This window comes from Platichthys flesus, chromosome 1, assembly GCF_949316205.1.
Source record: "Platichthys flesus chromosome 1, fPlaFle2.1, whole genome shotgun sequence".
Classification (NCBI taxonomy): domain Eukaryota; kingdom Metazoa; phylum Chordata; class Actinopteri; order Pleuronectiformes; family Pleuronectidae; genus Platichthys; species Platichthys flesus.
This window is the reverse complement of record NC_084945.1, coordinates 847,157-863,535: the sequence shown is the minus strand read 5'-3', so window position 1 is coordinate 863,535 and position 16,379 is coordinate 847,157. Positions and strand designations below refer to the sequence as shown.

The 16,379-nt window shown below is 41.2% G+C and overlaps 2 protein-coding genes across 3 annotated transcripts in view; one reads left to right on the top strand and one right to left on the bottom strand.

Moving 5' to 3' along the window:
- Positions 1 to 1,174: 1,174 nt before the first annotated feature.
- Positions 1,175 to 11,377, bottom strand: LOC133953490 (uncharacterized). 2 transcript variants are annotated; one of them, XM_062387450.1, is made up of 14 exons: positions 10,547 to 10,680; positions 9,617 to 9,863; positions 8,617 to 8,819; positions 7,433 to 7,570; positions 6,676 to 6,793; positions 5,967 to 6,153; positions 4,831 to 4,972; positions 4,582 to 4,737; positions 4,440 to 4,495; positions 3,686 to 3,861; positions 3,150 to 3,550; positions 2,954 to 3,050; positions 2,546 to 2,771; positions 1,175 to 2,067 (listed from the first exon to the last, which is right to left on the bottom strand). In XM_062387450.1, exons 2-14 carry the CDS (start codon positions 9,740 to 9,742, stop codon positions 1,859 to 1,861), a joined length of 2,235 nt encoding a protein of 744 aa, XP_062243434.1. In that variant the 5' UTR covers positions 9,743 to 9,863; positions 10,547 to 10,680; the 3' UTR covers positions 1,175 to 1,858. The 2 variants fall into 2 exon arrangements, with proteins under 2 accessions (XP_062243434.1, XP_062243517.1); XM_062387533.1 differs by lacking the exons at positions 9,617 to 9,863; positions 10,547 to 10,680 and adding an exon at positions 11,298 to 11,377.
- arfgap2 (ADP-ribosylation factor GTPase activating protein 2) overlaps positions 10,591 to 16,379 on the top strand; it is a 10,803-nt gene continuing 5,014 nt past the window's right edge. The window contains exons 1-7 of the mRNA XM_062387660.1: positions 10,591 to 10,725; positions 12,685 to 12,803; positions 13,094 to 13,166; positions 13,302 to 13,433; positions 13,886 to 13,966; positions 14,490 to 14,595; positions 14,968 to 15,024. Of these exons, the coding sequence (XP_062243644.1) occupies positions 10,594 to 10,725; positions 12,685 to 12,803; positions 13,094 to 13,166; positions 13,302 to 13,433; positions 13,886 to 13,966; positions 14,490 to 14,595; positions 14,968 to 15,024 (700 nt within the window). The 5' untranslated portion in view covers positions 10,591 to 10,593. The remainder of the gene's footprint in view (positions 10,726 to 12,684; positions 12,804 to 13,093; positions 13,167 to 13,301; positions 13,434 to 13,885; positions 13,967 to 14,489; positions 14,596 to 14,967; positions 15,025 to 16,379) is intronic.

The following is a 16,379-nucleotide window of genomic DNA, read 5'->3' as shown; positions in this document are numbered from 1 at the left end:
ATTAACAGAATTAAATACTAAAAACAAACACAGAAGTGCGCACGAACACACTGTGGCAGCCGGTCACAGCGCCATCTTTCTTTGAAAGTTAGATATGAGAGCAAGTTGAAGTACAGTGTATAGTATGCCAAAGATTAACAGTCTCCACAACAGACAGCGGCTCTTATCAGACCTCTGATCAAGACAGGTGTGAGACTGTCCAGCGATGTGACACACACACATTCTAACCAACTTCAAGATTATCACCAAGCAGCAAAGGTTATTAGAAGTCATAGTGTGAAGGCCATATATCTGGCCCAAACTGCTCCGGCCCCCACCCTCCTGCATTTGTTAAGAGTTCAGTTCTACTGCAGAGACACACACACACAGACAAAATTTAAAATCCCAACATTACACAACTGTTCCTGGTCCTGAGAGATGTGGACACTTATGATGGTATGTCAGCGGCCTGAGATCTTCTGGTACGCCAAAATGAGCTCTTTGGTTTGATTGGCAATGAAAGAAGGTAGATTATCTTAGAGAAGTATCTTTTGATGTTGGAAAACACAAACAACCCCCTAAGTTTAGTGGAGTTCATCAACCATTATGGATACTTGTCCATTACATATCATCGTTTTACATTATAATTCAAATGTAAAATATGAAACTTAACTTTAAAAATAAATTGTAACTATGTACATAAGTGTAGTGCCACCTTCAGGTCACCTGCGCTGAACTTTTGTGGAAAACATGTAGGAGAATGTAGAGGAACTGTACTCAACTGAGGAAAGAAATGAGCTCCTCTGTCTGCCGGGGCCTCCTCAAGAACCACATTTAAATTCAACAGATCAAGATTTTTTGGGGATCTGAACCACACTCCTAAATATCAGAAACAAGATCTTTTCATGAAGATTCACGAGTTATTCTCTGATAAATCTATTCCAAATAAATGTCCTACATCAACATTTTAAAGAAGGCGATAAGTAAATCTCTTTTTGGCTTATGTCACCATCCTTCCTGGTGTTAGCTCCTGTGGTGGGGTGGGGGCTCACTGGGTTGGTGGTTCGATCCCCTCCTCGTCTGAAATCCCATGTTATGTCCGTAAGGCATATAACAAATAAAACAACCTCATCACATAGTCAGAAAATTCAGTTTGTCCAATTAAATGAAAACGAACACAGAATAAACTCACACAGAATTAGGTTTATTATGATGTGATTAAGGTTTCAATCAGCGATTGTCTTCATCATTCATTTATTGTAAATAAAATCCCATTTAAATTGCAGAAATATATGATTTCACCATTACAGCAGTGATATATTTAGCTGTTGGTAAAGTTTTGCTGCTGTGACACTATTTTTATTTCATCATGCTCATAATCATGTGCATTTTTATCATGTGTGAAGGTATTTTAACTTTCAGTGGAAAAACAATTTATCATATTAAATGAAACAGGATTTGTAGATTCATGCACAGAAGGTTTGACCAGTTCTTTAATAGGCAGATTACGTCTGAATCTGTTGATGTTTTGTTCACACAGGTAAACCATGTAATTACCAAGAGTAACCAGGCCCGTAGAGCATTTAGTATTTCAGCATCCTCATTGTTTGAATACACCTGTGTTTCATACGGTCTTACCTTACTGACTATTGGGCCTCGCCTCACTCATTTCACGCACCAGTAATTCTTAAAACATTCCAACACCAGATACAACAGAAAACCAGTTGAACAAGTCTAAAAGATTCGTGCAGATAAATCCATGCTGAGAAAGCAGTCACCGATTCTTATGTTCTTCAGCTTAAGTTATGCTTCATGGCTTTTGCCCTGTAATATAAGACTTCCTGCAAATTCACCACTGGATGCATTTAATCTTTTAGTTTTAGTTATCAAAGCCTGAAATTATGAGAGAGTGGCGGTCGTCTTCCTTTCTCCTCCGCCTGAAGTAGTTAACAGCCACAGCCATCAACACCACTGATAACAAGAAGGCACAGCCGAAGAAGATGCTGCTGCCGTTGGTGTTAAGGATCTTCTGGACTTGCCAGTCGTCTACGCTTGATTTGGTGTCTGAAGAAACAGGTGGAGGAGTCACTGAAAGACAATAATACAGCAGTTTACAGGCAGCCAGAAAGTATGTAGGTGGGGCAGTAGGTAGGTAGGCTGGCAGGTAGGTAGGTAGGTAGGTAGGTAGGTAGGTAGGTAGGTAGGCTGGCAGGCAGGCAGGCAGGTAGGTAGATAGGTAGGTAGGTAGGTAGGCTGGCAGGCAGGTAGGTAGGTAGGTAGGTAGGTCAGTAGAGTAGAGTCGGTAAGAAGGTAGGTAGATAGGTTAGATTAGAGTCAGTAGAGGGGTAGGTGGGTAAGTAGGTAAGTAGGTAGGTTGGCAGGTCGGTAGATAGATAGGTAGATAGATAGATAGATAGATAGGTAGGTAGATAGATAGGTAGATAGATAGAGTAGAGTTGGTATATATATATAGGTAGATACGTAGGTAGGTAGGTCGGTCCGTAGAGTACAGTAGAGTCGGTAAGAAGGTAGGTAGATAGGTTAGAGTTGTTAGGTTCATATTAACCTGCAGGGGGCTTGCCACTCTTTATGATCACAGTGTTATCTGCCATTGCCTCCTTGGGAGCAGTCATTCCGATAAACTGCCAAGGACCCTGGGTAATGTCGTGGCCAGCTGTCTCCTTGCTCACATCTCGCCTGCGTCTGCGGGCTGCACTCGACAGGCAGCCCTGGGCACATCTGGAAAAGGGACTGTCTCCCTCACACATGATGACGGAGCAGGTGATGTACACCTGCAAGGTGGCAGGAGACAGTGTTTAGAGTTCCTGAAGTAATCAAATGATTCATAAATGAGAGTCAAATTAAATGTTGTTTGTGTTGTATGTTGAGTTTACATTTAATAAACCTTTATTCAGCCATTTCATTGGAAAACTGCCTAATCTAATATTTAAAGTTTCAGCTCATCCTGAGTTACCTGGTCAAAGTTTCCTGTGAATTTGAAGGCCTGAACACCAAATTTGAACGTGGGCCCAGTAGAGGAGAAGACTTTAATTGTCTCATCTTTCAGACACCTGTTACAAACAAAGGATACACAATCAACACATTGCATGAGAACAATTTTTTATATCTTCCATGTGTACCAATAAAAGGATTTTGGCATTAGCCCTCACCCGTTCTTGATGAGGTCATAGAAGAGGGGGTTCTCAGGGTTGTCATCAGGAGTGGCTTTGCAGGATTCAACAAATATTTTCACATCTGGAAGTTCCGTCTGAGCTTGAATGCCCATGTAGATCATGTCCAACAGCTTGACCTCCACTGGATAGGCCTTGGCCTCCACCTTATTTGTGAAGTTGCTATCGGGGAATATCTCAAAGGTGTAGCCAAAGCTGCCAAAGCTGGACTCTGTGAAAATGTAATCTGACTTGTCGAGGTTGTAGTAACTGGAGATGCTGATGGTTTTTGGAAACTGGCAGGAGAAGCCAATCTTAACCTTCCTCCTGCGGGTTATGATCTCGTTGGGCAGCTCGAAGGAGTTGATCTCATTCTTGAAGGTGATGTAGTCCCCTGAATCCTTGATTAACGACAAACAGACGTGGTAGAAAGGCCATGAACAGCTGAGAGCAGAACAAACTGATTCTTTCATTCTTAATTAATCTCTTAAAAACACAGATTTGATCATGTGAAAAAAGTAAATGTCCCTCCACACCTCAACTTTTGTGCCACAGGCGGAGAACGACATGGTGCCAGTGATCTGCGATCCGTTGGAGGTGAGGGAGCACGAAGGGTCGCTCAGCTGCAGGAACTTCTCGTCGATGCCAGGCATGGAGGCAGCGTACAGGGTCACCGTCATCTTGTTGGGTGAGCACTCAACAGTGGCCTTGCCTTTAAATCAGAATCCACATTAACTCCTTATCAAGAAGTGAAATATTGGTTCAGAGCATCACAGGGTTGCTCTTATGCTCATTTCCTGATCTATATTTGTGTTAAGGGACTCAACGAGAGCAGAATTAAAAGAATTATAGCTGAAAGCTCGTATCTATCTCAAACTGCCTGGTGTGCAGCCTCCCATCCACTTCCTGCCACTCGGATATTCAGTCAACTTTGCCTTCTTCTGCTTTTACATCAATTGTAGAAAAGGTCTGTGTGATCTTGGGGTGGAGCTGTGGTATCGAGTTTCCGCCCGATAAACAGACACAACCAATCCTGAGTCAGTCTCAGCTGTCAATCATGACATCGCTGCTTGTTTTTCCATGGAGAAGGAGGGGCTTATGAAATATACTATAGCCAGACACCAGGGGGGCGATCCAGAAAATTATGGAAAAGCATAATAAAGCTCAGATGTGACGTTTTGTTATGAGCTTTTGACGTCTGAATTCATTCATTGCTTCCAGTCATAGATTGTTTTATATATAGCCATTACGGGTTTTTTAAATTATTATTCAAACGGGAGATGAACCAACCTTGAGTGATAGATGATTGGGTCACCATGACAACAACACACCTCATCTCCGACTGGCTGAAGGACATAAGAAAGAAAAGATGATTCAGATTCACAAAACGATAAACAGATTTATAGAACTACATTCACGTGGAAACACTGACGTTTCATTGGTCTCCGCGGTGAAGCAGAACGGGACGAATCTGTACAGGTCGCTGAGCTGTGGCGTCCACTGCACGGTGACCTCGGCTTTTCCAAGTGTGTCATCCTTGAAGGTTTTGCTCATGTTCTGAGGGCCGCTGACCTGGAAGTCATGGATGCTGCAGGACAAATGGGGACAGAGCAGGAGAAACTTGAAACTATGATCTTTATTTGACACGTATGATTGGTTAACACATGTGTGAAGTACATACCTGCTGTGGGAAGCCTGTGCTTGGGCGTAGAGCGTGAACGGCTGACCCACGGTGGCGTGAAGAACGTCCCCATGTGACGGAGTCTTAGACAAGAACACGGGCTGCACATGACCAACGTCACACCTTGGCACTGGAGCAAGGACTGAAACAAAACACCACCGGCTGTGAACAGCACATCCTCTTCTTTCTTTTTACATTTGTTGTCAACGATGAATCCCCTGACCCAGGATCAGCATCTTTATTTACATGATGTGATCCAGGTTAAAGCTAAACTCAGATCTTCAGTTTGTACGTTTATGAACTTTTGTACTTCTGCTTTGAGAATAGTACAGACAACCAACTGTGACAATATTTGATTTTACAGTGACTGAAAAATAAATTGGAAGCAATCAACTGAAGTAAATAAATTAGCAGTAAAGTATTTATGTACTTGCACTTTACTTAATGTTATTTGTTCCATTTTACCTCTACTCCATCACAATTCACAGAGAAATGATTTACTTTTTAATTCAGTGCAGCCAAAGATACAAATGACTTTGCTCATTCATGAACGCCTTTACAGGTCAGTTATTATTGTAAAGACATTTATGTAAATTCATCAGGTAACAATTAGAAAGATTTTAATACATTTTTCAGTAGTAAAAAAAAAAAGAACGTTTACATTAATCAAGCAGTATTATTTAGCTTGTGGCAAAGTAAACCTCCCGAGTCTTTTATATATTATCTAAAACTAATTATGAGAAAAAGTCAGTGAAGTCAATGTTCAGTGAAATTATGAGAGGATAAAATATCATGTTAACAAAGCCTCAATATAGTTAGAAATAATATAATGAAATGAATATAATATACAGACTAGCATAATGAGACACAAGGTAAAACTGAGGTGACTTGTTTTTGATGATCAACAAATTGTCATATAATTGTGACAATTCTACTTAAATTTCAACTCTATTATCTTCTACTTTTACTTAATTATTATTAATTATTCTGGTTTACAAACACATTGTTATACTGTGACTCAGGCTTAATATTGTAACGTCTGTTTGACAGGAAAGCTGTTTTATGGTTATCAGGTTTAATAGCCTTGTTTTTCTTAAATCGGTTGATTACAGATGTAAATTCAAAGGACCACTCACCCTCCACTGTGAACTGCAGCTTGACTGTGCAGAGAGGTGAGGACTTCACGCCGGAGACGCTGTGGAACTCTGACGAGCCGTCTGCGTACGACACAGTGATGTTCTTAGAAGGAAAGTCCTCCAGCATCAACTCAAACACATGGACGCCAGCGGAGACGCCACCTGCTCGTGTCAGCGTGCACGCGTCCTGGAAACACAGCAACGGTTCCATGGTTCATTTTCAGAAGGTCTGGGTCTCTTTGGACTTTGATCTCCACAGAAAAGGAATTCAATCATTTTCTGAACATTGTTATTGATTTAAAAAACACAGTCGTCCTTCAACTTATCAGTGAAAATAAATACTGTAAAAAAAAAAATGTAAAAAATATCAAATCAAAACTTTTAGCTTTAAGATTTAAAAGAAGACACTTTTTCTTCAGGTGACTCATCAGATATTAAATTTCTTCTTGAGGCAGTGTCATGTGATTTTGAGAAAAAAGGGATGAACATCTGTATTAAAGGTCATCTATATGAAGTAGCATGTTAATACAAGACGTTTCTTCTTTCTGCTCATTTTTCATTCTTGGAAAGACCAAATAAATAAGTGATTAATATAAACTGTAATAGTCAAACGTTCATTCATTCGATTACAAATAAAGGATGAATAATACGAATATCAGGGCCCCTGGAGCTCTGCCGTGTATTAATCACTGGTTTAGTGATGGTTCACCTTGTCCAGAGTAAAGTTGGAGGGAACCGTGAACCCTGAGCTGAAGCTGCATCTCACGTCATCTCCGTCTGGATCATGAGCCAGAAGAGGAATCCTTAAAAAACAGTTCTGAGGAACCCTGAGTGGAAACACAACACTGACCATTAAGCTTTTTTTCTTTTTCAATCTAATTTTAAAGTTAGTGATTTTGATTTGATGAAGAATGACACAATTTGAAAATATTTATACACATAATGATGATGTTAAAACCCATATAAAACCAATATAAGTGAGTTTTACTTTACTAAACACACATTATCATTCATGTAGTTTTGTAGAAACTTTATCCCTTGACATCTTGTTTAAGCTTTTTTGTTTGTTTGTTTCCTTTGGTACCTCCTGGGATTTACAGAAGAAGAATTACAGATGTTTTAGACATTTCCTGCACTGATCTGATCATTAAACATAAAAACATAAATGAGTGAATACCGATACTAAAAATGAAAACCCTCATGGTTGAAGCACTTATTGCAAGTCGCTTTAGATAAAAGCTAAATGTCATGTAATGTAATAATGTAATGAAAAGAAAAAAACATTATAAGCTGTAATTTTCTGTTTAAGTTCTGTGCCACATATTTAAGGAACATTCGGAGCAATGAAGAAAATAAAAGAACCATTAAAACAAAACATAAAATGTCTGCGATGAAATGAAGTAAGAGAGACAGAGTTGTTCCAGGACCGTCACACCTGAACCCAGCATGAGCAGAGGAGCTGGTACCTTATCAGGGACACTGTCGTGGTCACAGGACAGCTGTTGATGGCACGTGAGTCGGAGCGAGTTCCCAGGTCCAACTCTGCCACACTCGTCCACTTCGTTTGTCCGTTGACGTTGGACTCCCAGCAGCAGCCGGAGCCCCTGGACGAGAGGGGGGGGGGGACAGTCTGAGAACAGTTCACTCAGACCGGGGCTAGGGTCTTTATGTTTTATTAGTTTTTTTTCTTGTTAAACTTTTCTTGTCAGAGTCAAATATCAAATCAATTTTAGTTTGAACCACTTCAAATTCAAACACATTGGTCTATTATTATCATCATTATTATTATTGACCTTTTGTATTAAAACAAAATGAGGTCAAACACTAGTCACTTGATTTTCATTGTTCACAAAATTGAGGGAATTTCTAAAACCAGTCAAATATTTTGTACATATATAAATTAATGGTTTCCCATGAGCGAACATTCAAACATGTATGAGTTGCTTTATAAGTCACATTAATCTTCAGTTCAGCTCTACAAGAAATAACAAAGAAAGTGAATCTGAAATTAATATGAAAGAAATTATTTCTGTCAGACAACTCACGTTTGATCATGTAATACATTTATTACAACAGATTTAGTGTTTGGCGTCTAGGCTCCAACTTAATCACTCCCCTATATGATTACACAGGAATGATGGGAGTGATGAGCAAATACTTGTAACCCCCCGTTGGAGCCTACAGGTGGATGCTGGGGTGGTGGAGGGACTGAAGCAACAGGTAGCAATACTGCAGCAGCAGTGCGAGCAAGAGGGGTTGATGGGAAATGTCTCTCTGGTTAAATAGACCACCTGATAAGGTGGGTGTGTATTATAGATGGTTGTGGAGATTGAGGTATGTCACATGATGTATGTCACGTGATGTATGTCACGTGATGTATGTCACGTGATTGGCGCAGCGCAGCTCGAGTTGCCTGCCAGAACTAGCTCGCAGGCGTCGCCATATTAAGATTATTATTCTTATATATATATATATATATATATATATATCTTAGCACAAATGTGCCTTTGACCTTATTTCAGATGGCATGTTGATCTCCTTTTACCCATTTTGAGGCCCAGATTAACCACATGTGGATCAAATGATCCTGTCTGCGTCCCACATTCGGGACATTCCCCTTCAGGCCTGTTGTGCTGCCACCTTGACTGACCTCATGGTGAAGGAGGTTTCATTGGTCGAGATGGTCGCCGTCGTGTGTCCTTCAGTCTGGCACCAGCGGCCCAGGCCTGTTGCATCCTGGTCCGTCTGCAGGACACTTGACTTATCGAAGCTGGTGCAGACGTCTCCGTCACAAGTGAAGGACGACTGGTCCTGGCAGCTGCTCCGGCCGTTCTGTCTGTGGGTGAAGCTCACCTGCAGCATTCAGGGAAGAACAGCGTCGATAAAGAGCTTTGAATTTCCTCGTACATTAAGAACAGTGGAAACAAAAACAGGAAGAGTGAGTCAATGCGGTCGGGCTGGTTTTTCAAACATGAAAAAACAAATTCCTCTGCGCTGCTTCTAAAAATCCCCGAAAGTTTTGTTGGAGTCAGAAATAATCTTTGGTTTTGTAAGCTGAGGACGTTTCTTCATCTCCTGCATGTGGCTCCCATCAGACTCATGTTCCCTCATGTCCACTTCTGTATATGAGACATCGACTGGTGAACCAGAAGTAATAATCTGCTTGAACTTTATCTTCTGTCATCTGAAGTGAACTATATGATCTATCAGGTGAGTTAGGGCTGAAATTTCAAATTAAAAGCTCCGTGATCATATTTCTCTCCTGGTGATAAGTGATCCTGTGAGACATGGAAGGATTTTACTGTCGTATCTGACCCAAAACTTCTCTGATGATGCAAAACAAAACACAGAACACGACCAGAACCATGTAGAGCTTTAGCAGAGAGCATGCTGGGAGGGCCGGCTCAGGAACCCGAACACAAGAACAACGAAGCAAGTACGTAGGAAAAATACAGAAAACTCACTGTTGGCTGCAGTTAATTTGATACGTATCAACACCTAACCCTATAAAGAAACCCTCGATTATCAAGTCATCAGAACGTTTTAATCTGAGTCATCTCACTGTTAGCATTTACACTGACTCTCTTTAACTACAGTCATTTTCCACTGATTCTAAAAAATCAGCCTGAGTTGATCTTAAGAGACTGTACCGTAAAAGTGCCGTCATTGTTCTTCTTCGGAGACAGGAAGCTCAAACTGTCTCCATAGAAGCTGAGAGTGGACGCAGACCCCAGCAAAGCCAGCAGCAGCAGGACGAGTGCTCCTGCCTCCATCATGTCTCACACCAGTCTGATCGCACAGTGGCTCTCCGTCACAGGTGGAGACCAGAGGTGGTTCTCTCTGTTTCCACCAAACAGGAATAACCAGATCTGAGGCCCGACTGCAGCTATAATTACACTGATGGATGGATGGATGGATAGATAGATAGATAGAAGATGTTAAAAACATACTTTTATGTGAGAGCCTTTCCTGATTTAAACTTTTAATTTTATTTAATAGAATAAGAAAAATAAAAAATCCATTTAAAAGGATTTAATGTATTTTACAGTTCCTAAAATGTAATATTGTCTTTTAATATTTGTGAATCCCAGACTTTTGCCGTCCTCATGTTTCCATTACCTGCCTTTATAACACATTATATTATATTATATTATACTGCATTACATTGCATATTGCAATCTGACACTGTTCACTGTTTTCCATCTTGCATTTCACTTTTTATATCTTTTATCTATTATATATATTTTATGTCTAAATAAATGTTACTTTGTATAAATATTAGAATAAATAAGAAGTAAATAGTGAGTAAATATATATTGTTTCTTTTTATTGTGTTGTATTTATTGTGTTTCTATGTTTTTATGTTTCTATGTTCATTGTAAGCACCAATAACCAGAGCAAATTCCTTGAAGGTGTAAACCTACTTGGCAATAAATATTTTCTGATTCTGATTCTGATTTCTTTGAAGCTCAGATTTGGAAAAGTTCTAATAAATAAATAAACAAGTCAGATAAATAAGGTCGATGCTGATTGGTTGAGCTGGGGCAGGTGTAACATTAAAATCAGTAAATAGAACAAACCGGTGAACTCGGTCAGAATTCACGGATCGAGAGCGAAGGTCATTCGGATGTGGCTCAGGCGAGGACCCGTAGTGACGTCAGCTCATGGAAAGTGTCAGAGTGGCAAGATGGCGACGGAACCAAATAAGACAGAGATCCTCACCATCTTCAAGAGGCTGAGATCTGTTCCCACCAACAAGGTAACGGGTCCTTCGCTGTGTCAGTCGGTCGGTTGGTCGGTCAGTCGGTCGGTGTGTGTGTCCGGTACGAAGCGGTTAGCTCGGCAGGCTAGCTGCTCCGTAGCTAGGCCCGGCTACACGGCGGCTAGCGGCGGCTAGCTGCCGGTGAAGCAGCTGAAGGCCACGTCTCCCCTGGATGAGGTGGAGCTCGCACCGGATCTGTGACCACATCACGAGCAGCTACACGTCCATGCCCCTGGGACCTCCACCCGTGAAGCGTCTGTCTAACATCCGGGCTCAGCGCCGGTTCCTCATGTAGAACCCGAACCGAACCCGAACCCACCGAGCTGCTCCTCAGTGCTTCTGCTCTCACCTTTAAACTAAACAACACAATGAGTCCGTGGACACCAGGTTGTGTGTGTTCCTCTGTGAAGCTGCGAGTCAACGTCCTCGATACTTCTTCACTGACTAGTCTCACGTGACATCACTTTACTGCGCTTCTCACTGCAGACACACAACATCTGGTTCATCTGATGAGACACGTATGAAAGGGTTTGATTCTAGATGAGGTAACTAACTGGTTCAGCTCTTACCATCATGTCACTAGTCCTGGTTGAAGTCTGGTGAAGCCTTCACTTTGGTCCTGGTTTCAAAGTGGAGGTGAATTGATTCCTCGTCCTGTTGTGTTGAAATGTTCATTGTGTGCTCTTCCTCTGGTTGTCGCAGGGTTTCTGTGGCCTGTGAATTATTTGTGTGATCACTGTTCTCATGCAGATGTAACAAGAGAATCAGGACGTTAGGGCACAAATGGAAGAATACAAATTGTATGTATGTAAACAAATAAATACATTTTAAATTACTTAAATACTCAGGAAGATCAGAGCCTGGGAAAAAAAACTTACTGTAGTAAAATGTTCAGAAAAGAGATGAACTTACTTTATAAATATCTTCGTGAAGTAACTACACATGGCTGAAATTGTCTTCTATACTCTTTGGTGAGTTTGGTCATTTAAAGTTCCAATAATATTTCTATGGAGGTTTTACTGTTCTCATTTTAAGAGGTACCCACAGAAGGCTCTCTGTGAAGGATCTATTGTAGTGGTTTCCTAACTGGAGTGGGGAGGTCAAAGGTCAAGATCAGGTGCCCCACGTCCGGTCACAACCGGGTCCTTCACACGCTGAATAGAACTGAATTTAACACACTGGTCTGATGGGATCAATTCAATTCAAGAACTTTATGGTCATTTCTAACCAAACAGCTAAACTGTGCAGAATGCAGGTTGTCCAGAGCAGGTCAAAGGTTAACCCTCTGTGACCTCATTATTCAACGTCACCCAGGAGCAGAGGGTTGGACTGAGTTTCCTACATGAGGTTGTAATTTAATACGGTGCATGTTGATATTAATAAACAAATTGATTAGATTAAGGGTAATTAGTGCATTGAATGGCAGAACAAGAGCTATCATTAATGTCCTCAGTGTTCATTAAAGACGTAGGTTATATCTGCACTGTAATGGTGATTTGTAATTTCTCTGTCGTGATTCAAACAGGAAGTACCGGTCCAGTTAGAGGGGGAGGATGGCTGCTCAGTTCCTTTTCTGATCTTGGTCTATTAAGATTATGATTCATTTATTAGTCCCAAACTCATGCACAGACACACTCATGCAGGTAGGGAAATGGAACCTCTGCTTTTTTGGTGCAGGACACACAGAGCAGTGAGCGACCATTTACGGCGCTCAGGGAGCAGATGTTGGGGGAGTAAGGTGCCTTGCTCAGGGGCACTAGACAGGGTAGGGAGACTCTTGGATTTTTGGACAGATCAATCCAGGTTCGTCTTTTTGTTGTCTCTCCGGGGAGTTGAACCAGAGACCTTCTCTGCCCATAGTCCAAGTTTCTGCAGCACGTCCACTGGCTCTCCCTTACAGATCCCACTGAAGTTATCCCAGTAACAACAGTATTCAAATGTGGTGTTTTCACGCAGGCATGTTTCGACTGCGCTGCTAAGAACCCCAGCTGGGCGAGTATCCCCTACGGTGTGTTCCTGTGCATCGACTGCTCCGGCATCCACCGCTCCCTGGGCGTGCACCTCAGCTTCATCAGGTCAGTTCAGTAACAACGTGGCTGATGATCTCATCGTCCTGCTGCTTACTTCTCTGACAGCCCCAGTGAGTGGAGAGTGGCCAGGGTTGGTTCTTCTCTCCCTCGTCTCATCTGTAACACAACTATGTCAGACAAGTGCAACGCCATGAACATTTAAACATGATCTCCTCTCTCAGCCTTTCACTCTGATCTTCTACTGTTGAGATCAGCTCAACCATTTACACATGATGTCCAGTGTGGTTCCTGTGCCCGTCACACTGGAGAGCTGACATCTCTTCTGTTCCCCTCAGATCCACTGAGTTAGACTCCAACTGGAACTGGTTTCAGCTCAGATGTATGCAGGTTGGAGGCAACGCCAACGCGGTGAGTTAATGAGGCTGTCTGGCCCAAAAGAAAATCAATTCAAAACAAGACTCTGTGTATTTCATCAGGATGACATATTTAAAGGTAGTGTAATTACCTTTAATTAATAATCTCCCTTTCTCCTCTGGTCTGAAGACGTCTTTCTTCCGTCAGCATGGCTGCTCTACAAACGACACCAATGCCAAGTATAATAGCCGTGCAGCCCAGATGTACAGGGAGAAGGTTCGGCAGCAAGCTAATGCTGCGTTGTCTAAATATGGCTCTGATGTGAGTATCAATCAAATTCTTTATGGAATGAGTCCTCACTGACAAACATGGAATATAGAAATGGTGATTAATCAAAGCTACCCTGTGATTAATCTGAATAAAAATTGTTTGATATATATGTTTTTATTTATATATACATATATATATATATATATATATAAAAAAAATTAAACCTAAATATATATATATATATATATATATTTAGGTTGAATTTTTTTTATAAATATATATATATATATATATATATTTAGGTTTAATTTTTGTTCCCCACAGATGCCAAACGTACTCTGGTAATAACTGTGACTATCTGGTGTCCTATTGATCACTGACATTATCTCTGTCTGATAGCACGTGTAGCTCAGAGTCCACACGTTGTGTTAATGAGGACATCCTGTGTGAATCTGTGTGTGTGTCTGTCTAATATAACACACACTCCTCTCTCTTCTATCCAGCTCTGGATCGACTCTTCTGCAGGAAGCACCCCAGCTGCTCCCGAGAAGAAGGAGACAGATTTTTTTGCCGAGCATACACAGGTTTGTTTGCTTGTGATAAAGTCGCAGCCATCGTCCACTAACACGTCAGAGATAGAAAACCTTCACCACACGTTGGACATTTCCAATACAGGACTAATGATGCAATAACCAATATTCTTTTATTGTGAAAGCAAAACACAAACTGATATTTAAATAAGGATCTCATTGATATGATACTAGAACCAGATGTGAACAGAGCTGGACATTTGATTGTTTATTGAATGACACATATTACTGTGAGTTTGAATTGGATTTAAATTAGTCTCAAAAACCATTAACATGAATGGATCATAAATATACATGAAGTTGAGGTTGGACAAGTTAGGGCTAAACTGTAAGTGTTGAAATATGTTGATCAAAATAACCTAAAATGAGAAGGTGTGTGACGTTTTGTTAACATTCCTTTGGTTTCTTTGCACTCATCTGAAATAATATGATCTATCTATAATGACAAACTGGTTTAACGTGGTTCCGTTAAATTCTTCTTCGCTCAAATTGAAGATATATTTGTCTACCTTTCCAGGCTGCTAATGACTGGAGTATGGCGCCGCCCTCTGAGCCCGAGCAGAACGGAGCCAACCTCTCCCCGCAGCTGACGGACACGACACCCAAAGGCCAGGAAGGCTCCCGTCAGTAAACCAGACCTGTTGCATTCTGTGTTGAGTCATGTCAAAGGAATTCTCTGCAGGTGTTGGTTTGATGTGGTCTGTGTTATGTCCTGGTGATGTCCTCCCTCAGGGAATTAGAATGAGAGCACGCTACTATTAGAAGTGTGATGTTCAGGTTCTACTACTTTGATTTGTAATGAAATCATATGGATGTAGTGTAAATGATTAGGTGCTGGTAGTTGAGTAGGCTTCCTCCGTTCAGAGTTTGAACTGTAGAGATTCAGCTGTAAACATGAAACAGCATCAGCCAGAGATGACTCCGTTTAGACAATCCAACCAACTGGAATCCCTTCAGAAGTTTGGTCTTTTTAATCCGTTATTATCCTTTTCCAGAGCTGGAGGAAGGACCCAGCATCGAGGGTCTGAGCACGTCACCCAAAGCCTCCATGGGTGAGTCGGTCTGATTCAGTCTCTTTGAGTAAAGACACGAGCATCGTCCTGCGCTGTCCTCTAGGATGTCCCCTCATGTGAGAGGTGGACGACCTGCCAGTGGGTTTAACTGGCCTCACGCTCTCTCTGCAGCTTGGTATCTGTAGACAATAAATAAATCTTATGTCAGGGTAATGTAAATATTTAAATGCTGCACATCCCACTATTGAACATATCTGTCTAATGAGACTTTGGTCATAACACACCTGTGGTTAGTGGTTGTTGTTGTGCACAAAATGTTTTCTCTTGTTTCAACATAGTTACCTCCCGACGGCTGAGGTACTGAATCTAGTTCTCAACAGAGCCGTCACCAAATGTCACGCACAGATTTATTATCTGCTCATAAATACCTGCTCACAACTTCATGATTGACAGCTTGTCACATGCACTCAAGCCGTAAACGATCAAGAGATAATTTCTGTCAACACCGATTAAAAAGAAGTGGGAAGTTTTCTCAGTCTCACGCCTTCCAACATGTAATGAGTCTCACTTATTAAATCCAACCAGCTAAGAAAAGGTCTGACACAAGTTGGTTTCCTTCTTTTCTTTAGTCTCAATTATTAATCATAGTAGAACTTAATTGATGCAACATTTGAAAACAAAGATGTAGTACAACGTGCATCACAAAATAGAAAAAACAAGAAATTAAGCTGAGAGAATTCAAGCGACTCGAACTAGAGCTTTAAAACACAATGAATAGATTGAATTGTAAATGTCACATTTCACGAAACTTAATGTGATTTTCAAAACTGACCCTGAACTGGCTCTAAAAGTCGTAGAATTATGAATATGAATAAATAGGAGTTACTAGTTGCTGATTATTTTCTCTCAGGGGAACTGTTTGACTAATCTTCACAGTTTCATCTAAAGAAAATACTTATTATGTCGTGTCTTGATTATTGTGTCCACTCCGCCCCTTGTGTGTCTGGATCATGATGGTGGCGACTGGTTTGTCTCGTCTTGTAGACGACTCCATGCGTTTGTCGTCCCAGGAAGGACGAACACTTGAAGGTTATTTGCCTTCAGTTTGCACTGGTTTGCACTGGTTTGCACTGGTCCTGCAGACGCATGGTTGTGTTGCTTCACTCACATCATAACAGCCGCTCTCCTCTCTGCTCGTGACGCAGTGGAAACAGCTGAACTGGTGATATTAGATTTTTGGTTAGCAGCTGCTGTTTTGAACAAGTGTCTCTGGTTGGAACAAAGTCTTTTAATTGAGGTTATGTAACAGTAAAGCAGTCATTGTGGAGCTGTGTCACATACCTGCAGCTCATCAGTGTGGTGAGAGCCACAGACACACCTCAGGTTAACACTCT

Coding starts and splice junctions, on each gene's coding strand:
- LOC133953490 (XM_062387450.1), bottom strand. CDS start 9,742: ATGATGGAGGCAGGAGCACTCGTCCTGCTGCTGCTGGCTTTGCTGGGG. Junction 4,738..4,830: donor GCACAGGCTTCCCACAGCAG/GTATGTACTTCA, acceptor TTTGTCCTGCAG/CATCCATGACTTCCAGGTCA. Junction 2,772..2,953: donor TCACAGGAAACTTTGACCAG/GTAACTCAGGAT, acceptor GCCACCTTGCAG/GTGTACATCACCTGCTCCGT.